Below are 26916 nucleotides of genomic sequence, written 5' to 3' on the forward strand. Positions count from 1 at the left end.
AGACCTTTCCCCAATCGTCTAAACTCGCCTAAAATCTTGTTAGTAGTGTCCAGGTTAGTTAATACCGGTGATGCCTTTACAAAAACCAGGAAATCATCGACATATCTAAAAACTTTAAGTACTATTTCTTCGTCAAGGTCACGCTCTAGATTTCGATCAATACTGGCCAAGAAAATTTCACAGAGAACAGGCGCCACGCATGATCCTATACACACACCCCTTCGCTGCACGAACAACTCGTCCTTAAAAGATACAAATGTAGACTGCAGATAAAATTCAAGCAAAGTCATAAAATTGTCTACAGTCAAGCCACAGGCATTCTGGAAAGAAACAACGTTACCCTCCTCAATGCATTCTCTTACAGCAAGGAATCATATTCTTTGTGCGGTATAGAATAAAACAGATCGGTCACATCCACCGAAAACGCAGAGCCGACAGGCGGGCCTTCTTTCAAAAACGAGACAACCTCCAGTGAATTTTTGGTCGCGAAAGGATCCTGCAACTTAAGTGCACTGAGCTGTCTCTGCAGAAACCGGCTCACGTGGCACTGCCACGTACCTCTCTCGCTAACAATGGACCTAAAAGGAAATTCATCCTTATGGGTCTTAACAGTGAAAAAAATATTAAGGCTACCGCTTTTACATCCATTAATCGACTTTGCAAGCTTATCAAGAGACAGTTCCTTGCATAAGGCCACAGCACTTGCTTTTACCTGAAGGTCGCGATGAAGATCGCGAACGGTGCCTGCTGGAGGGTGTGGACAGTTTGAGGAGGGCAGTGAGTAAGGGGTCTACAGCGCCTGCGGGGTCTACTCAAGGCGTCGTGAAGTACTTCCAGAACAACGACCTTGTGTTGCTGCAAGCTGACAAGGACGGAGGGTTCGTTGTCCTTCCTTCTGGAGCGTACTGTGAAAAGGCCCTTCAAGCTGTGAAAAAGAACTTCTCACCTAGGAAGGCGGTGCCCTCGAAGGTAAAAGCAAGTGCTGTGGCCTTATGCAAGGAACTGTCTCTTGATAAGCTTGCAAAGTCGATTAATGGATGTAAAAGCGGTAGCCTTAATATTTTTTTCACTGTTAAGACCCATAAGGATGAATTTCCTTTTAGGTCCATTGTTAGCGAGAGAGGTACGTGGCAGTGCCACGTGAGCCGGTTTCTGCAGAGACAGCTCAGTGCACTTAAGTTGCAGGATCCTTTCGCGACCAAAAATTCACTGGAGGTTGTCTCGTTTTTGAAAGAAGGCCCGCCTGTCGGCTCTGCGTTTTCGGTGGATGTGACCGATCTGTTTTATTCTATACCGCACAAAGAATGATTCCTTGCTGTAAGAGAATGCATTGAGGAGGGTAACGTTGTTTCTTTCCAGAATGCCTGTGGCTTGACTGTAGACAATTTTATGACTTTGCTTGAATTTTATCTGCAGTCTACATTTGTATCTTTTAAGGACGAGTTGTTCGTGCAGCGAAGGGGTGTGTGTATAGGATCATGCGTGGCGCCTGTTCTCTGTGAAATTTTCTTGGCCAGTATTGATCGAAATCTAGAGCGTGACCTTGACGAAGAAATAGTACTTAAAGTTTTTAGATATGTCGATGATTTCCTGGTTTTTGTAAAGGCATCACCGGTATTAACTAACCTGGACACTACTAACAAGATTTTAGGCGAGTTTAGACGATTGGGGAAAGGTCTATCTTTCACCCATGAGCTGCCTCACAATGACTGCCTGCAGTTTTTAGATATTAACATGACGCTTTTATCAGACTACGTTTGTTGGTTGTACCAGCCAAGAGTGCGGAAAGACCTGCTTCCGTATGGTTCCGCGCACTCCAAGACTGTTAAAAGGGCCATTGCGTGTTCTTGTCTACAAGGTGCTCTGACGAAGTCATGCCATCACAGGGTGCAAGAGAGCTTCGTCGCTCAGGTTGCCAGGCTGCAGACGGCTGGCTTTCCTGTGGTCGTTTTGACAGCGGTAGCCGAGTCGTTGCTACAGAAGGTGAAGGGCAGGGCCGCATACACGACGGACACCCCTAAGCGCAAAAACCCGGTGGTTGTACCCTATGTTCACAGGGTGGCACACAACCTCAAAAATGTAGCCAACAGGCACAGAGTGCCGGTAGTCTTCTCTGCCCCCCGGAAGTTGGCTAGTTTGTGCCCCAAGATCCTGAGAGGACCGGACAACAAAAAAGACTGCCTGAAGGGACATACCACACCGTATGTGGGTTGCGCAACTGGGGTTGTATACATGATTCCGCTTGTATGCGGGAAGGTTTACATTGGCCAAACTGGCCGATGTTTAAACGACCGGCTAAGAGAGCACCAGTTGTCAATAAAGAATGGAACTGGCTCGCACCTTCCGCACCACTGCAAGAACTGTGAAAACAAGTCCTGCAAGCCGCAACTGCAAAAAACCACAGTGCTGGGCCGGAGCAAGGAAAAGGTGGCAAGGGAACTAATAGAGGCCTTTCATATACGAAAAAATGGTGATAACTGCGTTAGCGAAGCGTCACTATCTTTGTATTGTAGTGAGTATGAATTTTTAAACGCGTCCTGGTGATTAAATGCATGCGACTGTGCGCATGTGCACGGAAGGGTATATAGGTGCGTAGGCTGTTTCTGAATAAATTTAGTTGTGAGTCTGCGCCTGGTTTGTTGTCCTCTTCTTCCGTCCCGTCCTTTTGCGCAGTTTTATTGTTATTTGGGGACGTTCTTTACAATGCGCGCGAAAGCGCCGTCGCGTGGTATTTTTCATATTTCGCGGGTTTTCTTTATCTGTGAGAATAAATGAGTACGCAATTAGTTCGTCGCTGAAAATATCGCAGTTAGATGCCCCTCGTGGGTACCTACAAGTGCCTCATTGACACTTCAGTGATTAGGACAGTAATTCTCGAGTTAGATAATTAATTACAATGAAGTAGTTAAGTATCATTAACGAAAAAAATACTGTCCGCTTCTGTCCGCAAAAATTACGCACTAGGTTTTGTTCGAGTTACGCCATTGCGCTTTTTTTAAATTTTGGTGCATGATAGCTGGGACACCCTGTATAGGCAGCACCAAACAAGAACGGTCGCGAGCCCGGCTTTCATGCACAAGATCTTCCCGGAGGCATACCCCGACGGTACGTGCAGGGTGTGTCGCAAAGCGCCCACGACTCTCGAGCACATCGTCTGGGACTGTCTCAACTTCCCGAAGATTCTACATCATGAAGACTTCCGCCCGCCTTTGAAGAGGCGAAGCGATCCGACAACCAAGACCTCCAACTCGAGGCCGTCCAGCGGGTCATTGTGGCGTTGTCCAGACAGGAGTCTTCGCAGCCCGGCGACGTTCCAGGGGCCTCTAACCCTGGTGGCGACAGCGAGAACGACATTGGCCAAATATGACTTCTTAACTTGGACTTCAACTGCAGGCACAATAAATATTTTTCCAATCCAACCAATTCTCGTGGTATGGGTCCGCACTGGCAACTTGTTCGATGTAGTTATATGCTTCTACTTGTTCTAGCGCGGCGTTTCCTAAACGGGAGAGGGCGCTTCGGGCATGTTTGTTTATCATTATTTTAGATTTATTCATGTTTTTTTGTAGCCCCACGGACGAGGTTGCTGATCGCAGTTTCTCAAGCATTTTTTGTATATGCTTTGCCAACTCACTGGGCAAGCCTATATCGTCTGCAAACCTCAAATGCCTGAAGTATTCCCCGTTTATCCTTATTCCTGCGTTTTCCCAGTCAAGCTTCTTCAATACCACCTCCAGACATGCTGTGAATAGTATTGGCGAGATGGTATCTTCCTGTCATACTCCCTGCCTGATCGGGAGCTTTTCGTTTTTCTTGTGCAGGATTATCTTACCCAACAGGCATGCAGAAACTACGGCAATGGTCGCATCTGGACATCCGCCCTCCGTCTACTAAAAAAGCACGAGGATCCTATTCAGCAGCAGTGCCGTGCAGATGTGCCTACCCACCAGCGCACCAAAAGCTCGGGGAGGCTGTAGCCTGGCGAGTTACACCCTACAATACATTCACCAACATGACCATACTTCAGCGAACATTCAACTTTGTACCACACCACGTGGGCTTGCCAAAACACACCATCAGCCCCCATTATTCGCAACACAACATTCGAGCAGTGGGAGGCCGCGCTGTGCCGTTCCCACCGTGAGGAAGTTGGTGGACTGGGCAGGCAGGACCGCAGCAGGGCTTCTCCCGCTTTCAAGAGGTTCCTTTTTTTCTTTTCAGCCACGACGCGCTGTTCTTCCTACCGCGTGGCACCCTGCAGCGTCCCGACTTTCATGATTGGTGCATCCACTTTTCCTGGGAAGGAGGCAGGTGTGTGCACCCGAACCCGTTTATTTAATCCAGTGGCCCAGAAGCGGAGCCCCATGTTCCCTGAGAATCGTGTGAATACTGTAAAAAAAGTTTTCCCTTCTTCGTTCTGCTTGGCTTCACGATGCTCGCCCCGACTGGACACCTATCCCAGTCCCACGCTCGAGCCGCAAGTTCGATGATTTATTTTTGTAACCACCCTTCGGTCACGACGGCATTTATAGCAACGGGGCATACGAGACAAAAGAGCAGCCAGCGAGCCGCACGATAGTGCTACGTACCCTGTATGCTTGCTTGAGTCCCCCGTTGTCAGCGATGTTCTCACCCTGGGTCATTTTCCCGTTTACCTGAAAACGGAAAAGCAGTTTTTGAACGCCAAGACTATTCGGATGCCCCCGAATCACCGAAAGTGATGTTGTGCACTGCAAATTTGCATGCAAGCGGAGCACTTTCACGATCAACACTTTGCCAGCGCCAGAGGTCTTCGGTGAACGGTGGCCCCGGCCGCTACCTTCCCTGCTGCTCAGCACAGCACGTGGCGCGCCCGACTGCTCTTCATGCACCCGTCCCTGGGATACAGTGGAACCTTCGCACCCCTACGCTGGCTCTCAGTGCGCACTGTCGAATTGAAAACGCTCTCGGACGAGCAAAATAGAGCCGTGAGTCTGTGCCGTTCACCCCATCCCCATTCCCACCAGGCTCACTGCCAGGAGCCCCAGGCCACAAACACCCCGTTTCTCCCCCTTTTCTCTCTCAGTTACACTTCATACAGCGTCTAGCCTGAATGTCGCGCGGCAACCGGCAAACCAGACGCGGGCGAAGGCAACTCGTCGCGAGAACCTTCCTCGGTTGTGCAGGATTGGAATGCGTGAAATGACGCCCAGAAGCGGCTCACGTTGAGGTTGACGTCTTCGAGGACGTAGCTCGAGTACTGGTCGACCATGCACTGGGCCCTCTCGCGGAACGTCTGCACCGTCTTGTTGTTCCACCACGGCTGCAGGTTGCCGTCCTTGTCGAACTGCCGGCCTGCGTCAGGCGGCGGCACACGGAAGCACATTTACGTCACTAGTACAACGCATATGCAGTCGGCAGGTATGGGAGAAAAAAACATCTTTTTAAAGTGGCGTGCAGACAAAATACAAGTTTGTTTTATTCGAAAGGTTTCGTGTTTTATAGGTACCCCGCGCTTGTCTTGAAGCAAACGATGCTTTGCTCACTGAGAAATTATTTAGGTTAAAATTTTGATTCTCCCGCCAAATCATGAGTTTTCATGACTTATGTAATGACATCACAACAACAGGTGTTCAAGCTGCTGCGGAGCCTTGTTTATCGTTAGTCAACCTAGATGGCGCCAACATACCATAGCGGGCCGTTTTCTGCCTTTGCTTTGTTTTGGACCGTATTTGTACCTGGATTCTTTTTGTTAAGGTAGACAATAATAATCGTTTTGTAAAGCATGGTGTTCGCGCGACAAATATTGTCACGTACGACACCGTCGCTTAGGCCAATCGGCCAGTGTCGTCTGAGACCACCCCAAAGCCCCGCAGTGCTGTGCATCTAAACGAAGCACAGTGCGTGCAATACCAACAGCAGTACGCATTCATACTTCTATGTTTACGCTAGCTTTCGTAACTTCCACTGCTTGTCCCACCACTCTTACTGATATAAAAGGAATGTGCCCTAAATTTAAGCGCAAATAGCTCGTTCGGCAAAGCTTAAAAGCTCTGCCTAATTTGCGTTTGCTTTTGCCGGCCTCCGCCAATCGCAGAGCTGACACATATGACGTGTTCTGTTGCGGTAAATGAGCTATATAGTGGGTCGTATGGCCGTTCCATTTCATCCTCATTATATAGCTTATTTGAGCGAAGTCTACGTTCAAAGCGGTGTCAGTATGACTCTAACGAGGCAATCTTTGAAATGAACGAAACTTGTGTTTTGTCTGCATGACCCCTTTGAATGCGCGCTGAGCACCGGGTACACCATCTAAGCACGCAATCTCTGAACGTACGCCACGCATCATTGGCGTGCAGCGGCGTAACTGCTGGCATGGCTGACACGTCGTGCCTTTCTTTCGTGCAGCTTTTGGTCTCGTTGCTGTCCTGCTTTCACCACGAAGTGGCCACCGCCTTCCCGTCGAAGGAATTCCTGGGGGCGCCACAAAGGGACGACAGTGTTTTCCATCGTTCAAGTGCAAGCTGCGCAGGCGCAAGGACCCCTGGCATTATTACAACAGCAACATCGCTGGAGTCTGCCCTATCTGCGCCGGATTTAATTAAAGCGCCCCTCGATGTGGAACCACTTCAGTGGGCATGGGAGCGGCGTAACTGCTGTCAAATCTCATTATTGCGAACCTCAGATTAAAAATTTTTTCAGAATAACGAACATTTTGAAAATCCCCTACGAAATACCCGTTAATATCCACGTAAAAATATTTCGCTACTGCGAATTTCAGAACAATGATTATTTCAGAATAACGTATCGAATTTTATCATCGTCATATAAAACAAAACTTCAAAATAACGAATTCCGAGTATACGAAATTACTCGTGTTGGTGTGAACGACTAATGGTGGGCATGTACAACTATCATCATCAATATAATAAATGCGCGTTAGCTCTATCGCCATCGCCTGCGCTTGGGGGGTCTTGCTTCCTGACAAGACTATGCATTTTAAGGGAAGCAGCTGCAAAGGCGGCCAGAAGACGAAAGTCCGAGTTTCTGTACTGCTGTGCTGCAATGCCACAGGCACTAAAAAGCTCACGCCCTTGGTCATCGAAAAATACAAGAAGCCTTGCTGAAGGAAAAACTTGGTCTTGTTGCCTTGCGATTACCGAGCCAATTCACGCGCGTGGATTACGCGAGAGAGAGAGAGAGAATAACCTTTATTTCGTTCCAGCATGCGGGATTCCCACCGGCCGCGCAGGGCGCGGGGTTCACCCTATCTAGCAACCACCTTTACCTCGGTGGCACCCGGGCCTAGAGCTGTTTTCCGAATGGCTGCTCAAGGTGGACGATGAAATGAGGAGGGTGGACAGAAAGATCCTCATTATCGTGGACGACTGTTCGGCACAGCTTGTTAACGTTCGCCTCACAAATGTTCGGCTGGAGGTATTCTCTCCAAACTGCACGTCCCTGCTGCAGCCGCTGGACCAAGGGGTCATAAAGAGCGTGAAGGCTAACCACCGGAGGCGCCTCGTTCAGCGAGTCCTGATTAACCTTCGAATGAAGGTCGCGACCGCAATCAATGTGCGACAGGCCGCGGAAATGATTGCCGGGGGCTAGTGGAGCGTGACAGCGACAACCATCGAGAACTGCCATGGAGGAAGGCCGGCCTACTTGAGACGCCACCTGAAGCCGAACACATGGTGCCAGACAGTGAAGAATGCGAGGCATGCAATGGAGTCTCAGAAAAGCTCGACGTGGACTCTGCAGTCACCTTTGGAGATTACGTGCAGTGCGACGATGAAGCATGCACGTCTGCTGAACTGACGACTGAAGACATCGTCAACACCGTTCGTCGCGATGACGGAACCAGCGACGAGGACGCCGAGAGCGACGACGACGACACTGAGACAGGGCCCGCAAGCCAAGCCGAAGGAACCGTGTCTAACGCCGATGTTTTGCAGTGCGTAGCAAAAATGATTGTGGGGTTTAACGCGCCGACGCAACGCAGGCGATGAGGCGCGCCGTAGTGGAGGGCTCCGGATTAATTTTGACCACCTGGGGATCTTTATCGTGCGCCGAAATCTCGTACACACGGGCGTTTTTGCTTTTCGCCTCCATCAGAAAAGCGGCCGCCGCGGCCGGTAATCGAACCCGCGACCTCATCCTCAGCAGCGCAACGCCTTAGCCACTGAGCCACCGCGGCGGGTGCGTAGCAAAAATGCGCACTTTTCTTAGCAGGTGCACCAATGCCACAGATGCGGTGCACAAAACGTGGACAGCTTCGAATCGTTCGTCTTGCAGCAGTTGAGTGGCCCACTTCAAGCAAAGAACACCGATTTCTTAAAATAAACGTGCATCCAGACCCGCATTAGAGGCTAACGCGATTGTGCACGTGTTCCCAGTAAAGTTAGGTAGATGATTTTGTTACGTTCACAATTTTTACCGCAAATTTGTTTTATTTTTTTACTATAACGACTATTCAAAATAACGAACTATTTTTAGCGGTTCTTTGAAATTCGTTGTATCGAGATTCGACTGTAGCATGGCTGACACGTCGCACCTTTCTTTCGTGCAGGTTAGTAAATCTTACTCCCTGTACGCCAAGCGGTCTAGCAACCGGCTCTTGTTGCTGTTCCCATGCCCAAGAAGAATGCGTTGATGTGCTTGTTATGATGTTACTTTGCCATGGCGATGTCGAGCCCAATCCTGGTCCCCCAAAACAAACACCAGACGCTAAAAATACTTCGACCCCTGCATCAGACGTGCAGACAGAAATACTACAACATCTGCGGCATCACAAACGCCAGTCAGAAACATTAACAAAGGTGCAAACTGAGCTCACGCAAGGTCACGCTGCCCTTTTGAAGGGTTTGAACGATGTCAGAATTGCGCAAGATGCCCTGGAACATAAAATTCTAGCCGTTGACGAACGTGTAGCAAGAACTGAGGTCCCGACAAACGATCTCGACCCCACTGAAGAAAACGTTCAGTCTGTACAAGACTCAATTGGAAGCGAAATAGAACAGAGCGACGATTTCAGTAACCGCCTAGACGAGCTAGAAGACAGAAGTAGATGAAATAACCTCATTTTTTATGGAATTGCGGATGCTAAGGAGGCGTGGGAGGAAACGGAAGAAAGGATTGTTCACATATTCAGAGAACACCTAGATCTCTTAATTGACCATAAACTAATCGAGCCAGCGCATCGCTTCGGCCGCCGTTATCGTGAACAGAAGTGCCGGCCTGTTATTGTGAAGTTCGCAAATTTCAAAATAAGAGAGAAGGTTTTTGCACAGCGAACAAAACTGAAGGACTGCAATATATCAGTTGCGGAAGGCTTTTCACCTGGTACCAGGCACACTCGTAAAAAACTAATAGCATTGTGGAAAGCATTCCCACAATCGCCATAATTTAAGATACGATACACAAAGCTTAGCGTAGGCAGCACAACATACGTTTATGATAAGCAGAACGATAGCGTGAAGGAGGCACATCAGAACACCATGCCTCGTGTTTTCACTCAAGGAAATGCGAGTTCTGGTGCAGGGCCGGCACCTAATACTCGGGCACGTGCCAATCATCAGACAAGCTTCTCAGGGTCGTAGCTGTCAAATACTCGGACATAACAATTACTCAGGGGCGCCTATTTCAGTCCTTTTTGGTAATATAAGAAGTGTCATGCTCAAGCGGGATCAATTTAATTCTGCCGTAAGTTCACGCGACGCCGACCTAATCTTTTTAACTGAGACATGACTCAGTGGGAAAGTGCGCAGCAGCGAGATTTCTTAAGGAAATAAAGAATAGGAATATGTTTACCGCTGCGACAGGGAGGGTAGGACCGGTGGCGGTACGTTGACAGCCGTACCTAAGAGCATTCCGTCTACTCGTATAAACGGGACTTCCAACTTGAAAAGCGTACGCATCTGTGGTACACTTAAATGCAAAAAAATAATTTTAGGTGCCTGTTATCGTCCTTCTGATGCTTCCTCAGCCTTTGTTGATGATCTTCATGACCTTGTTAATAGCACTGTATGCCGTTATAATTCTTTGCCGATTGTTTTGATGGGAGATTTCAATTTTCCGAACATCTGCTGGTCCGGTTTATACTCTGTGCTTGATCCGTTTTCAACCGCCGGCCAAAGCTTCCTAAATTTACGCACGTATTTTAACTTTACTCAATTGGTCAAGCAACCCACACGATGTACTGGTGCCTGCTCCAACACATAAGATCTAATTCCATCAACGCACCCAGAACTTGCAACTAGTCCTTCATACCTGCGCGGGTTGAGCGATCACTACATGTTGCAATTTTTCTTGACGTCACCATCCCGCGTAGTGTATTGACGCCATAAAAAAATCTGCTATTACAGTAAGGCAGATTTCGAGAAAATAAACCAGAAGATGTGTAGTTATTTTGGTGCATATTTAACAGAATTTGAACAGCGGAGTGTACAGGGACCTCTTTCAGAGCAATGTGAACGAATTAACCGATGCGCATGTCCCTATAAAATTTATTCGATCGAACCCGGGAGCACCTTGGTTTAACAACACGTTGAAGCGCCTATGCAATAAAAATAAGCGGCTGTTCGGCTAAAGCTATGTAACACGACCGATCGCTGGGAGATATACCGCAAAGCGCAACTGGAATATAACAAGGCTGTTTGTGAAGCTAAAAAGCATTTTATAACTGCTACGTTACCAAACTTGTTGTCAAATGACCCCAAAAAGTTCTGGAATGCTGTTAACCCGAAAAGACAACACAATTCCCTTGCTGAACGATGCTGGTGAGCCTGTTCTGCCCGCACAGGGTGCTTTGTTGTTAAATAAAGCTTTCTCCCGTGCATTTTGCCTGCCTTCGAATGTCCCTGTAGTTTGTGATGCTTTTGAGTATGAATTTACTCTTATGTTTCCTGTTGTTATTGAGCCCTGTGGTATCATGAAGATAATCGAGTCCCCCAAAATATCATCGTCCTGCGGTATTGATAGCATACATTCTAAATTTCTGAAGCAGGCTAAAGTGCACTCTTCTCTCTTTCTAAGTAAGCTATTTGAAAAATCACTTCACCATGGCATCGTATTCCCCGCCAATGAAAAATAGGCAAAGTAGTCCCGCAATATTGTCACGAAGCCAAAGACGACAGAGTTGTCTTCAGGAAAATTAAGTTTATTGGAGCGAACTTGTGCTCCCCTAACAACTCCAAGAATACACAGGCGGCGAAGCAGCAGTCAACAAAGTGACGTGCACATGCGAGCGTAGGTAGTCGAATGCCGAGGCGTCGGCTCCACAGGAATTTATCTTCGGGCGCGAGTTTTTCTGGAACCGTCGTATTACATCCAGAACAAAGAAGATTATTCTAGGCTGTTCACGTTAGTTCGGAACGCTCTCCGTATCAGAACAGATAACACATGCGGCATAGAAAGAAAGAATGGAACACGCGCTTCTCTTGGCACATAAACAACACAGATAACACAGACCGGCGCAGCCGGGCGGTAAAAGCAAAATATAAATAAACAAACCCAATTCATGGTTCGCTGCATTGCATGGTTCGCGGCAATATAAAAAAATTACCACCACCTTCCGCGAGGGGAACCCTGGGGTGATGCCAGGCATCTCACGGGGTTCCATTCGCGTTTCCGTTATGTTGGTTACCCAAATGGGGTTGAAGTGTAGCGAACCTTAAATGATGCTCAATCACACGTACATTTCCAATTACGCGGTAGCAGGCATGTTAGTGTCCATTTCAACTCATCGGAGCAGCAGTCGGAGCAGTAGCAGCAAGAGCGACTGACGGAGCGACTGAGGAGCTCGCTGCAGATACCGCGGTTATATAGCCGCTCTGCGAGAGGTAGTGATGAGAGAGAGACACGCATGCGCACTAACGCACAGCTGGCATGGCGAGGAGAACGTGCTAACGCAGCTGGCGGGCGAGGGGAAAAGAGGAGGGTTGCGGACGGACTGAGAGAGAGACACACATGCGCACTAACGCACAGCTGGCATGGCGAGGCGAACGTGCTAACGCAGCTGGCGGGCGAGGGGAAAGGAAGAGGGTTGCGGACGGACGCCGCATGGAGGGACAGGCCGAGTGTAAGAGATGCCTTGCATCTAATAGCAAAAGGCATTCACCACACAACTATAGACCAATTTTGTTGACCTGTATACCATGTAAAATTATGGAACACGTACTGTACACTCAAATATTCAAGTTTTTTTTAATCAAACGGCTTTTTTTCTTCTGCTCAACATGGTTTCCGTCGATCATTCTCATGTGAAACCCAGTTAATTCTTTTCACTCTTTCCTTGCACGGCATACTTGATAAAGGTTCAAAAGCAGATTACATTTTTCTTGATTTCCGGAAGGCGTTTGACCAGGTTAACCCCCCATTACTGATGACAAAATTCCGTAGATTAAATTTAGACGCCAAAATATTAACATGGCTTGAATGCTTTCTTACTAACCGTGAACAGTATGTAACTCTTCATGACCATGATTTCCTTCTAATTGAAGTGACGTCTGGTGTACCGCAAAGTTCTGTCCTAGGACCATTACTCTTCCTTGTTTACATTAATGATTTACCCTGCTGTGTCTCTTCTCACGTATACATTTATATCCAGACGACTGCGTCAATTATCGCGAAATCCATAATGACCATGACAAGTTGAATCTACAGCAAGATTTAGACAACATTATGTCTTGGTGCGAAAATTGGAAGATGGAACTAAATTCAGATAAAGGTAAATTAATGCGCGTCTCACATCTGAATGAGGATCCCCCATTATATAATTAAGCTAAACAATTAAGCTAAACAACAATTAAGCTAAACAATCTTACCGTTATCTTGACATGCACCTAACTTCCACATTATCGTGGAAACCACATATCGATACCATAACAACCAGTGCTTGCTGAACTGACCCCGTCTGTCGTTGAAGGCCTACACAGGCTACCCTCCAAACCGGAAAAAGCACCGGCTGTGCTGGTTCGCTTTGTGTCACGCGTAACAAGGAACGAGTGGATGGCAAAGAAGGCAGAACTAAAGGCGGCAAACACAGCAGTACATTTCCTCGACAATCTGACGTCACACAATAAAGCTCTGCTCTGGATGATGAAGTTGAAAGCCCAAGAAAAGCATTATAAGTTCGCATGGCAGAAGGAAGGGAAGTTGTTTGTGCGCAAGGCAACTGGCGCACGCGTGGTTCAAATTGAATGTGAGGCGGATCTTGACAAGATTCGCTGAGCTCGCGGTGTTCTTTTATTTTTTTTTCAATGTTCGATTCCCACGAACCAACGTACTATGACTGTACGTCATTTAACTCTGCTGTACACAATCGCCGTTTAAATGCCAGCAACAACATGTCAATATTCCACGTTAATGCAAGAAGTTTGAAAAACAAAGTGTTTGATTTTGAAACTGCTTTAGATTCGCTAACTCACTCGTTTGATTTTCTGGCTTTCACAGAGACTTGGTTAAATTTTAAATAAATATGATGCTGTCAAACTACAAGGATATAAGTCGGAAGGGGTTTATAGAAATAATCGTAAGGGTGGTGGGTCTTCAATTTATGTTAAGGCTGGTATTTCTTATGAAGTGTTGTCTGAATTCTCCTATGTTAGCGTTCACTTTGAGACCATCACTATTAAATGTGCCGCAGTACTTATCGCTTCAATCTATCGCCCTCCGTCTGGCGACGTTAAGGAATTTGTTGTGCATGTTAGCACTATTCTCGAGTATGTGTCCTTGTTAAATCTACAAATTGTTCTTGTTGGCGACTTCAATATAGATGTTCTAACGCCTAGTGCTCAATGTCAAAAACTTTTGGATCTAATTGAATCTTTTTCGTGTTCAAATGTTATTTGCTCACCTACAAGGATTACTCCACAAAGTGCCACCCTAATTGATCTATGTGTCACAAACTTCGAGAATAACTCAATTTTTTCAGGAATCATGGCCTTTGATCTAAGCGATCATCTGCCAGTATTTTGTTTCTTTCCTCAAGTTAATAAGCAGACCAGAAACGGCAACGACACTGTAGTTCCTTGTCGAAACTACAGCAAGGATGCCATTCATGATTCCCGTGCCTTGATAGAAAGTGTGACCTGGGATGACGTTTACAGCGAAGCTAACCCAAATCAATCGTACAATGTATTTTTGAGTAAAGTGAAGCAGTGCTATAACATTGCATTTCCATTGCGACTTGCAAAGAAGTACAAAATATCCAGAAAACCGTGGGTTACGCAAGAGCTATACAAGAAAAACAAAGCTCGCGATAAATTATATCGTAAGTTTATTCAGGTTAACTATTTAGCTTTATTTAGGCAATACAAAAAGTTGAGAAATAAATTAAACTCTGAACTTAGAAGAGCAAGAATTACTTATCATACCAACAAGTTTGCTGCTATATCTAAAAATTCAAAAAAAAAAAAAATCTGGCGCGCATTGCATTCTCTTATCGGGAAGTCTAACGATAAAATCCCCAGTACACTTACCTTTAAGGGTACTGAATACAGTGGTGAGTCACTAGCAGATAAGTTCAATTCATACTTCTTGAATTCTGGCGCATCCCCCCTATCACACGGACCAAGAAAAGAACTAGAACAGTACCTTTTTACAAAGCCAGTCGGTTCTATCTTTCTTACCCCGTTGACTGAACTTGAAATATTATCGTTCCTTAAATCGTTAAACTTGTATGCCACGTATAAAACATTATTAGAAATGTTAAAATTATCTGCTAAACATTATGTAAAACGCATCTGCATGCGTCATTGTTTTACTGCCTCGTTATTTGTTGCTACTTATTGTATAACGAACTGCTAGCTTGCCTCGTAACGCTTGAATGATCGTGCTTGTGTTGCTTTTCTTGCCAGTGAACTGGTCATTTCGCTGCTTATTGCTCCAGTGCAAGGACTTTGGGTGTCAGGGCCCTAGTCAGGCAGCTTGTTGCCTTTAGCCCTCTCATCCTGGACAGTGTATGTCTGAACGAAATCGGAAATAAATAAAATAAATAAAAATAAATGTGGGGAAGCCAGCTTACAAGGACCAAGCTTGCACCGATATACTTAGAGGGGCAGATAACCGATTTTTGGCGAGTATATATATGTTCTCTACCCCAAATGAAAGTGCATCCCTTAAAGCACCTTAACGAGTAACGGTTTTGCTGATAACACCCTACAAATTTCTAAATCGAAATTGTTAGGTCTACGAGCCGTATGAGTGCTCCCAAAAATAATTCTGGCAACCATGACATACAGTAGCGCGCAACATACTTTTGTCTGTATGCGAGATGAAAACCAATATTCAAAAACTTGTCCCCGCCTAAAAAAATGTGTGAATCGCAGGCTTTCTTATTCCTTTACGTGTTTCTTTAAAGGGACCCTGCAACACTCTTTGAGAAGTGCAAGTAAACCTGCGCAACGTTTAGATTACACTGCCAGGAATACCTGAGCCAAATACTACACGTGCACGTGAAGCGGTGAGCTCGCAAATCGATGTGAAAGACGCGGAAAAACCAACCGCTCTCTCTTCAGTTGTCCTCATTATGCAACCCCTGGCATGGCCTAAGGGACGTCACATAGGCCATGGCTGCCTGATCGACTGTCACTGGTCAACTTCGCGGCTAGAGTCTCCCATTTCCGTCGTCGTCATCGCTGTGTACGAACCTCTTTTATGCCTGAACCTGTAGGCACAGTTTTGCCGTTTCTTTTGTGTTTTGAGTGCGCGCGGAACTTGAGTGATGAGCTCGATGCTTCCCTTTCAACGGGACCACTCGACTAAAAACGTTTATTGCTTCAAAAACGACCTACAAGCCCGAGCGCGCACTTGCGAGCAGGCACCCATGCCTGCTTTTTTTGTGGCACCAGACGGGAAATAGGCCCCTCCGCGTTGCGGAGAAAAGGATAAAACTACCCGGCATGTGATATATCGAAGGCCGCCGAAGAGAACGCCGCGAGCCGCCCCCCTCTCCGGGAGAGAGCGCTCAGCTTTCGTCGCCTTGTCCGCGGTCGAGTTGAGAGGGAATGATTATGCGCGATTTCTCATCGCGCGTAGTTTCGTTAATTATTTTCATAATTCTTGCGGGAGGAGATTTCTGGGACAATAGACTTTATCCCAAACTACATTACTAGTAGTCGATGGCAAGTGTTGCAGGGTCCCTTTAATTCACTAGTCTATCTTGCACGAAGGCGCCATCTGTTGGGATGGACGATAGGTAGAATCTGGCTTCACGTTGCGGAAATCGGCAGTTCGGTTCTCCATGGGTGCGTCTTTATTTTTTTAAGCTGCCTTTGGCGTATTTGAAAACTGAAATCGAATATTTCGGCAGCAGAAATGCCCCTTACTCAGGCAGAATCGTCAAAGCTTCTTTACTGGGTCTGTTTACTGAACGCTGCCGTTCATTCTGGACATGGAGGCTCATAGCATCCTCGATTAACCGCACCGGTGCGCACCGGTGTGCACCGGTGCGCTTTTTCATCCTTGATAAACCGCACCGGTGCGCACCATCTGTCCTCGATAAACTGGGGCGCACCGTCGCGGGGCAGTTTTTCGTTGCCCCCTCGCGCACCGTGAGAGTTGACGGTGCGACGGAGTGCAATCCCGAGATGCATCGCGGACGACGCCGGCGAAGGGGCTTTCTCCGCCGTCTGCTGCAGCGACGGCGCATCGGTACAGTGAATTGTAACATCGGTGCACTTGTGTGAGTGCGGAACGGGCTGTATATTGTTGCTGACAAGCATGAATTTCTTGCGAATTAATCAGACAGCGATGCGACGGGCTCATAACTGGCGTTAATAAGGGCCGGAGATTGAAAATGAGGACGCGAACTTCGTGTACTGCAAAGAAGGCTGAATGCATGGCCAGCCAGTTGGAGCTTTGAATTCGTTTCGTTCGATTGAATTACACTGGAGTGCCTAGACCACGAAGACCTACATGGTTTGCTGTAGCGGAAGGGCGGAACATCACAGGCACTCGCGTTATGACTTTCAGAACGAAGATGAGAAGCAGCTTGTAGGCATGGATGAAAGAAAAGTTTTTGGAAGCGGTGAAGTGCGTTGTCGCGCATGTGTGACGGATACTGCTCGCGTGTACATATAATCGTTACATTTTAATAAATACAACTTTCTAGTGGCGCTGTGACATATTACGGTGCTTTTTAGCCACTTGTGAACGTTTTAGTGAGTTGCTTTCACAGCCGAAGAGATGGCGCTAGGGTAGGACCGCTCAGTTTGTCCTCGATCAATGCACCGTGCCGGTGCACACCGTCGTGGGGCACTGCGAACCGTGGCGGTGTTGGAGGCAACCCCGGTGCATGTTAATCGAGGACGCTATCAGTTAGCCGCACTGAGAGCAACCCAGCGGTGGCGGGCGGTGTGTCTTATTTTCAAAATAACGTTTAAAAATACATATACAATTTAAACTTATACAAATACTTGCGTTAAGAGGTTTGCAATAAGTGAATAAGCGCTGTTACAGTAGCTGCTAGGTTTGCAGGTCACGTGACCGGGACAGATATTGTACATAGTGTCAAGTTTCTACACTACGAACCACCACCCTTCCGATTTCAAAACGTTTGGTGCCAAATTAAAAATTTTTTCCGCCAATTTGTTTATAAACTGCTTGTGGTTACCGGCTTATATAAAACGCTGTCTTTCCTATGAGCTAGAGAACATATACGCAACAAAAATCGGTGGTCCGTGTTTTTAAAGTAAGCTTCACTTCTTAACATAAATGCATTGCTGGGAATACATTCTTTGAGGGACAGTATACGCCATCGCATATCAAAATATGAAGCGCGCGAGGCGAATGGGTGGCCGAAGGGAAAGGTTGTGCCAAAGTGAACACAGTAGGTTTCAACAATGTGGGAAAGCCAGCTTGCAAAACTAAGCTTACACCAATTTTCTTAAAGTCGGCTTCACTTCCCAACAAGAATGGATTGCCAGGAGAACATTTTTTTCCAGGGGCAAATACACGCCACCTAAAAACTAGTGAAGCTCGCACTCAGTCGCGCAAGGCTCGAACCATAGCGAAGCTGCATGATTTCTTTCTACGTGAGCACTGAAGGACACACATCAGCACGCATTTGTACAAGTTTGAAATTGTTCATTTACATGTTCCCTCGTCTCCTTGCATTGTACTAGCAGCAGTCATCGTCCCATGCATCGATATCGCCGTATTCCTCATGCCAAGCATTACATGCGCGGTAGCGCTTGGCGACAGCTGGGGCGCAGCGGTGGCGCGTGCGTGCACTACACATGCAGGTGTTGCGCCAGCTGTAGCGTTGTTGGTTGCTAGGCAACGCGAGGCGCTCCCCTTGGCTTTCGTCAGATTTATTTTTCTTGCTAAAGCCACTGCACGAGCCGGGGACGATCGGCGGTCACCGCGAGGCACGCGCTCACAGGTGCGCTCGGCATTTTCTCGCTTCTCGTGGTTTTCGTCAGTTCTTTCTTTTAAAGACGATAGTCTTTCTTGGGCAACTTAAACCCAGAAATTATGGTCTGTCTGTGTGTCTGTCTGTCTGTCTGCCCGTCTGTCTGTCTGTGACTCGATTCAGCCACCCGGCCAAAGTAAATTGTACACTGCGCAATAGTCTTATATACTCACAGCCAAATGTGAGCGTCTAAGCCCGGTTTGTGTGTTCATACTTGTCAACTTTGTTGAACATGAACAAGACATTGCGCAAATATAAGACCGCAAATTCAAACACAAGGGATATTTACAGTGTTCCTTTATTAAAAAATTCATGGATGCTACGTTTTTCGATAGCAAATGATATTCTACATCTACTGCAGAAAACCAACCGCCACCTGCTGTTGCCCGCGCCACCTACAGGCGGCATATGAAAAATCACGCGGCAAAAGCAACGAAAGGTTCCACTAGGTAAGTTCCATGTTCTTCTTGGAACGCACGTGAAGCCCGGCCACGCGGTTCTATAAACCTTCAAGTCGGCCGCCTCGATTCACGCGCGTCTCCGCCGTAGTGCAGCGCTGGCATCGAGGAACCCGGCCTGTAGCAGTGGAACGCGGTAAATTGAAATCACCTTGAGCAAACCCTTGGTGTGTTTACCTTGGGATGAGCGCGACGGTACAAGAACAGCATGAGAGGTGAGCGGGAAAGCAAAGGGGGCATCTCCATTGCAAATGTCTACAAAGACTATCGTCTTTTGACGATATTTGCAAAGGAAGGAGCAGATACGCGGCCAATTTCTTTTTTTTGCCAGAACCACTGCGCGTGCCGAGGACGGTCGGCGGCCGCTGTTAGGCATGTGCTCACGAGCGCTCGGCATTTTCTTGGTATTTCTAATGCGTCACGCGTTACGCGCCACACATTGCGGCCAGCTACAACCGTTCCGCTGTCAAAATATGAAGCGGTGGAGGCGAAGACGGTTAGTCCGCGAGCACTTTCCGATCAAGCAAATGCTATGCGCCTGGCCTTCCGCCACGCCTCCCGGCATAACAATTTGCTACGGCCCACAGTTAGCTCAATTTCAACTTTTGCCGGTTCAGCAAGAATGTAGCCATCTGCCAGTCATCACCCGACGCCCTGATTGGTTCCTGCCGACCTCCTAATGGCTAATCAGGGCTATGCTCAGCCAATGAAGGCTATGCTCAACCGCATGGCGGTTGCCCAAGCGAAGCGAAGCGGAGGAAAATGGCGAGGCCTAGTTGCGGCGACTTGTATTACGTCCCGACTATTTTGTGACTGTTTGAATCGAAGTGCAAATCCACGAAGCGTTTCTTTGTGACGACGGCACGGCGCTTAGTTTGAGACCAAAGTGCCGCAATATCGAGGCAGCAAGCAAACCCAGGGGATGGTTTTGGTGACGGCTGTCCAGTCGTGGTTTTTGTGTGCGGGAATGTGTTTGAAAAAATTGGCGGAGCTTGTACTAGTGGCGGAAGTCTGGACAGACAGCAGATCTGACGGCCCCTCTCCCTTCGCCGGAGACCCGGCTGTTGCCCCTCACATGGATTTCCCGACTTGCGCTGAAAGTTCTTTACGACGGCAGGTCCGGATCGTTTTGTCCGCAGCCCAGAGTGGACCACGTTAGCACGCGCAAGAACCCGCTGCAACCGGCCTCGCAAACGCACGTGAACTGGCGAGGAGAACAACACGCGAGATATCACGCCACGAATGCTGGCCAGAGTTTTCTCGAAGGTCGAGCTCGCCGCCGCCGGGCGCTCCTCACGAGTCGCGCGCTCACGTGCGCTCGCTATTGCGAGCTTCTCACGCAGCGCAAGCCCACGCGCAAGCCTGGCCGCTCTCCCCAGGAGGTGCACGCTCACGCACGCTCGGTCGTTTAGGGGGGAAGCACTTTAGGGGCTCGGGCTGTCGTCTTCTCCTGTCGCCACGGTAAATCAAGCTGCCAAACGATGGTCAAAAAGCAAGAGTACAATGGACAAAATCGGTTCAAAATTAACTAACATGGTTTAAACTAATTTAAAGTGGATAGCCGGTTTAAAATAAACAACCATGATTAAACTAATTTAAGTACAGTAATAATCAGGATTTAATTGCATTAATAACAGATATTTGATAAATGCCGCCTTAAAATTGGTCTCAAACGTCAGGTTTTCTCCTGTAAAGCACACTTCTTAGCATGCTGCGGCGTGTGAGACGAAAACAATTTACGGCCAGTCGATCTCTTATTTAATTGCTTAAAATCGGTTCAACGCAAGAGAGCGCGCGACCACGTTAGCTAGCGCGCTACTGCTCCTGCTGCCACCGGCGCTTCCCCGGCGCCCAATCAGCGCGCGCCGATCTCTGAATACACTTAAACGCAGCACTATTTCCCCCTCCGCAGGTTTCACGTTAGGGGAGATGGCCCAGGAGTTTTTCTTGGTAGTGGTAACGCTATGCGACGGAACTAGAAACGTAAACAGCTCTGCTGTTAAAATTGATGCCGTCATTCATGCGCGAAGCTTCCGAAGTGGATAAACGAGCGACAAACCAGCAAGCGGAGAGTTCTGTGTGCGTTCTCGCTGCTGCCACGACTATGACCAGGGTCTGACGCCGATGCGCTGTACGAGCGATTTTGTGCGCGACTCGTTTCTAAAAGTTCCGACCGTGATTTATCATGAAGCGAGCAAAATAAATCCTTGTGGTGCGCCGTAGCATGCGTTGACTGCAACAATAGCAACTGTACCTTTTCGTGTAAACGCTCACGAGCTAGCCATCTACGAAGATTGCTGCAGACGGCCGCAGGCAGCATTTATTTGGCTGAAAACGCCATACCTGCACTTACCAACAGTTTTAAGCAGCAGACTTGCGCCAAAGTTTGTCCAACTGCGAAGCAGTATGCGTTTCAAGCCGCTTTACTGACGCCGCTATGGGCCACTTTGTCACAACTGCTATTCCCCTCGCCACCGCCGATGCTTCTTTCACAAGTTGCATTATCGGCCTATTGGCTGACAACAGCGGTAGCGCCGTTATCAGGTGATCGAGGAGAACGCACAAAAGCACGAATGAGCGTAAAAATGACCGAAAGCGGCCGCCGCCATGGCCGCCTCAACTTCCACCTTGCTGAGTACCTAAGAGCCACTTGCCCGATTGGAACGCCGGCGTGAGCGCATAATTCTTCTCCAACTTGAAAGGCTTTCCGAGCGACATTTTCGCCGGTGTATTTCCCGCCTAAGCTCGCCCATCACGGGTTCCCAGTTTATGCGTGCACGGGTTGCGGGGTGGGGAGAGAAGGGGGGCGCGCATGCGCAGGCACAGCTGGGCTCCATGCCGCCACCGATAATGCCCGTTGTACTGGTTCGAGATTTACACGTGCATGTATCATGTCTCCTCCGCAATCGAGCGGTTTCGGTCTGGGTTGGGTGTTAGGCAGACAGTAATGTGCCTGCGACGGGGTAGGGAAACGGATAGTCGCATGTTTGTCCACGAAAATAAAGTTCGAGACCTTCCAGCTTTAAAACTCGCTATGGGACGGACGATTGTCGTTTGCTTGGAGGAAGAGTGGGAATTGAAGAAGCGTCGGCCCGAGCAGTATAGCGCGACTAAGCGCGAAAACAGTAGAAAGCCGCTGCCGCCGCAGTTGAGTCCTCTAGTTCCAGCTCGTCGAGTAGGTGCGAGTCCCTCCAGAGTGAACGGCAACTTGTTCCCTTGGAACGCCGACGTGAGGCAATATCACTTGTTCAGCTTACAAGGTTTTCAGAGTGACATTTTCGACGGGCTCTTTCACTTCTAAGACCGCACACATAACCGGTTGCCGGCTTGGGCGGGGGGGGGGGGGGGGGGGCGTGCACGCAGAGCTATAGGTTTCATGCCCTTACTGATGACATGTCCGTTGTGCTGGCGGGAGGTTTAAACGTGGACGTCAAACGGCCCAATGCAACTTGCCCGGTGTCCTCTCAGTGGTCGAGCGGATTGGGTTGGTGTGTCACACGAACAGTAACATGCGTGCGACGCGGGAGTAATACAGACAGTTCCATGTTTATCCACGAGACAGAAGCTCAGGTCCTTCCAAGTTTCATTCAGGCAATCGGCTAGGAAGTATGCTCAATCGCAAATTACGAGCAAACGTGTTTTCTTCCGCAGGTAATCCTTCTTCACAGAGTGGAAGAGCACTAATTTTTTTACACCACCGGAGTTCTATTTTGTGTGCGGGCGCTGGTGGTGTGATCGTGCAGGCCAAGGATATGCATTTAGCAACACTATGCAGCTGTATGAGTACACACAAAAACCTTTAACAGCTGGCAATAGTAGTTTTGATTGCCGTATATTGAAATATTAGTGAGTGACCCAGTCCAGACCACTATCTGGCTTGGGTGTGTTCTAGGCTGATTCAGTGAGCTCTTGTGCGTGTAAAGAGTGTTCAAGCAGTCAGAGTGCATGGTCGTTGGGGTAAAGCAGATGTCCTGTTCTGTGCGGCTTCTGGGCTACGTAGAACATTAATAAAAACAGCGTAAAGCACGGGACACGAGTGAAAACATACAGGGACACAGACACTCGTGTCCCGTCCTTTGCGTTGGTTTGATTAATGCATGGATTCCTACCGACTCGCCCAGTTTCGCACTCTCGTTCACTACGTAGACCGTGTGTATGCGATAGGCTCGTCATTAGCTGAGTGCATTAGTTTCTTGTGAAATTCTTTGAAATCAGTCGATAAGCATTCTATTTAGTTGAATGTGTACTGTATGGGTCAAAACTCAGGATCCCACGCGAGCAGCAACCAAAACACCTTGCAGCGCCATTCTGCCAAAGTACGCCTGCTGTTGAGAGAAAGGCAGCGCGGCCTATTTTAACTGCGCGTTTGCGCCCTTGAGTTGATACACTGTTGAAGTGGGTAGTTATTGAACGGTGTCGCTTCGGCTGCGCATGTTGCACATCTTTTCAAAGGTGGCCCCGGTGAGCGGCTGAATTTCTGGTTGCTATCTCTAGGTGCATGGTTTTCTTCATTGTCACTCCTCCTTCTGTCATCGTTGTGCTTCCTAGACAATATGGGACTTAACAGTAGACCAACACATGCTCAGGCCTTGTTTGAATGAAGCGTGTCGCGTGCTTGAGTTCATGATAAGGAGTAACGAAAAGGCCCACTGGTTCAACACATCATTCTTGGCTAATTACAACGTTCATCATTTGTCGGCGAGAATGCTTTGAAAAGGCGCGACACGTGCAGCCGAAGCGACACCGTTCGCTCCTTTTTCATACCAAGAGCGCATCAAATCAGGCGAGCCAACGAATATGCATACAGTTAAAGTTTAACGCACAACCAGTGTCTCAACAGCAGACACTCCTTCGCATGGCGGCGCTGCAATGCATTTTTGTCGCTGCTCACATGGAACCAAAACTTTCGCTCCCGAAAGGGATTTAACGGGAAGAGTTGGCTCGTTCCTGGTCAGGAATCGGTACAGCAGAGCTGCCGCATCAAGTAGACCTCAGTGTTCCAGCTTCCTGTGTGCCTTGCGAAGCTGGGGTTGTGTTTACTTGATGGAGCCATGAAGGAGTGGGCGCTCTGGCTGCTTTCTGGGATGTCAAATTATAGGAACGATCGTTATATACACCTAACGAGGATCCTAATTGCTCGGCTTACTAATGTCTTCTACCGTCAACATTCTTACCAATGTCTTCTTACCAATGTCTTCTACCGTCAACACACTCCCACAGGGAAACATTTTTCGGCATCATCATATATTCAAATCCAGACCCCAACGGGGTTTCTTCCTCAAGTTGCCACCTGGACATGAATGGACAGAGTGCTGAATGTGTACAGAGTGCTGACAACGTGATGAATGCAGGCGATTGGATTTTGAGTTGTCAGCTTTTCATGTGACGCGAGTGATGTGGCGCAATGCACTGCTGACAGATCTGACGGTAAGGGCTGTACTGCCTTTGCTCACGCCTCAACTTTGAATATAAAGCTCTGGTGGGTCAATTAAACATTGCTGATTGCGTTGGCAGTTGCGTGGTAGATTGCGATAGCGCGGCTTGGTTCAGCACGTATTGTTTGCACTCGGTGAGTGATAAGTTGAGACTGTCCTTCACAGCCACTGTCGTACCGTGCTGTTGGAGGTGGACTAATTGTCATTGTTTTCAGCATCACTGCTGGTGTGCTTAGTGCTTGCTGCGAAGACAGACCATTCTTGCCCGGTGAAGAGCCCTGGTAAAGCGTGCTTCAGCCGCCACAGTGTTACAATAACACTTTTCAGTCTCTCTATCCCAGTCTTTTTGTTAGCAACAGTGCGTTGCTGTTGCTTCGTCAACAACAGTGATAGAAAACTCATTGCAGTCTTAAAATCAGCACACTGCCCGTTGAAAGAACAACACTGGTGTGGTTGCTTGTATGAAAGAATTCGGGCAACAAGCAGCCACCGTCAGTATGTCATTCTGTCCCTCACGCTCCATTGTTTCAGGCTGTTAGAAAATGTATTGAATTCAATGGCGAAGTAGCTTTTCAGAATTCAGCCGGGCTGACAGTAGATAGTTTCTTAGAGCTGCTAGAATTTGCCTCAAATCTACTTTTATTCAGTTTGCCGAAGGCCAATACCTGCAGAAACAAGGTATTTGCATAGGTTCCTGTGTTGCTCCTTTCTTGTGCAATGTTTTTTTTATCTGAATTTGACAGAACAGTCAGCGAAGGGCTTGGCAGTGACCAGGTTCTCACTCTTTTTCTTTACGTTGATGATTTTTTTTGTATTTTTAAAAAAGCGATCCAATTCAAAGTATGACGACGCCATCGCAGATGGTTTTCAGGTCTTTCAGCGCCATGGCAAAGATCTAACCTTCACGCATGAGCTAACAAATGATAGCACGATTCAGTTTTTAGACATCGCCATAACCTTCTGTGACAGCCATCTCTGCTGGAAATATAACCCAAGGTCCCAAAAGGAATTGTTGCCGTACGAATCGGCGCATTAGAAAACGGTGAACCGGGCGATAGCTGCTACCCAGTGCATCGCGTCAGCTGTCAAAAGGTCATGCACGCACAAAGTGCGAAAACTTTAATTCACAGATTGCAAGATTAGAGGAGGCAGGATTTCCGAATTCGGTGGTGTCAGCAGCGGTGGACGTGGTGCTAAAGAAAATGAAAGCCGAAAATACTCGAGAATAAGGAACGTCAAGTTCTGCCTTATCATGCACAAAACATCCCACAATTTGAATACTGTCATGAAACGGTATGGCGTTCAGGTGACATTTTCGGGATGTGCTCGCGCATCGGCAAAAGTCGGGGTGGACTGAAAGAGAGAGTCGGGGTGGACTGAAAGAGAGAGAGAGAGAGAGAGAGAGAGAGAGAGAGAGAGAGAGAGAGAGAGAGAGAGAGAGAGAGAGAACCTTTAATAGAAAGGAGTGTGGAAAAAAGCACACCCATTCATACGTTGATTGCTGCATTCGGATATCTTATCAAATACCGCTGACACGTGGAAAGGTTTACGTGGGCCAAACGGGAAGATGCGCTAATGTGAGATTACGAGAGCATGAATGATCGATACAGAACAGCGCAAGGGGGCACCACTGCTAGGTGTAAGCCGTTTCAGCCACACTCGAAGGAGGTCAAGGTCTTGTGTCGGGGCCGTGATAACTGGGCGAGGAAGATACGCGAGGCGTATCACATAAAAAAGCTGGGTCATGAAACGTCGATCTGGTTGCACAACAGTGAGATGACGTTTATTGATGACCGGAGGTGGGGTGTTTGTTTTGTTGGTTTATTATTATTATTGCTATGCGAAGTGTCATCGTATTGTTTTGCGCATGCGCAGTAGCGGTGGTTCCGGCTGTACTTATGTGACCTTAGTGTAATAATGTCAGTTGCAAGTCTGCGCCTACCCTGTGTTTCCTCCCTTTCTGTGGCCGTGTCAAATTGCGCAGTTTTTTTGTTTAAGTTCCTCGTTTAAGTGGCCAAAAAAACTATCGTCTTAAAAAAATGTTTGCCCGTGAAAATCATTTCACAGGCAATCGGTGAAAATCAGACACCGGTGGCTATTTTTGTGTACCGTATAACGCGAACGGGTGACTGCAATGAACAATATCTAGTAATTGCGTTCAGACCATTTCGGCTTGTGAGGAAGTTGCCGCACCAAGTCTGGAGCTGCGCAAGCTTCTTGCGGGCACCGCGAAGGGTGCAGTGCTGTGCTGTGCATGCAGGGAACTCCGGGCGCTGTCTGAGGTTGCGGAAGCGCAACAGTCGCACTCGGGAGGTGCAGGGCCCCGAGCGCCTCACCTTTGTCGTCGAAGCCGTGCGTGATTTCGTGCCCGATGACGACGCCTATTCCTCCGTAGTTGAGGGACCTGCGCGGGACAGCCGTTTTCAGAAGCAGCATCTTGAAGCTTGGTGACGTCTCTTAGAGAGCACACACAGACATCGAAACGGTAGATCTCAGCCAGAGATTAGTGCCGTTAGTCTCGAGAAGCCTCTGGCGATGCAAAACAGAAGGGGCGAACCCGCGAAGTGTGTGCGTCAGCTTTAGTTGCCACTGTCGGCCCATGGGGGCTCGACAGACATGTTCCTGCTGC

The 26916-nt window shown here is 48.0% G+C and overlaps 1 protein-coding gene across 1 annotated transcript in view; it reads right to left on the minus strand.

Moving 5' to 3' along the window:
- LOC144144302 (neprilysin-1-like) overlaps window positions 1–26916 on the minus strand; it is a 205113-nt gene that overhangs the window by 14503 nt on the left and 163694 nt on the right. Inside the window, exons 16-18 of the mRNA XM_077675682.1 lie at window positions 26624–26691; window positions 5204–5334; window positions 4590–4655 (exon numbers count right to left, since the gene is read on the minus strand). Coding sequence (XP_077531808.1) covers window positions 4590–4655; window positions 5204–5334; window positions 26624–26691 — 265 coding nt within the window. The remainder of the gene's footprint in view (window positions 1–4589; window positions 4656–5203; window positions 5335–26623; window positions 26692–26916) is intronic.

Source organism: Haemaphysalis longicornis, unplaced genomic scaffold (genome assembly GCF_048455015.1).
Source record: "Haemaphysalis longicornis isolate Haplotype H1 unplaced genomic scaffold, Haemaphysalis longicornis Haplotype H1 scaffold_7, whole genome shotgun sequence".
Lineage (NCBI taxonomy): Eukaryota > Metazoa > Arthropoda > Arachnida > Ixodida > Ixodidae > Haemaphysalis > Haemaphysalis longicornis.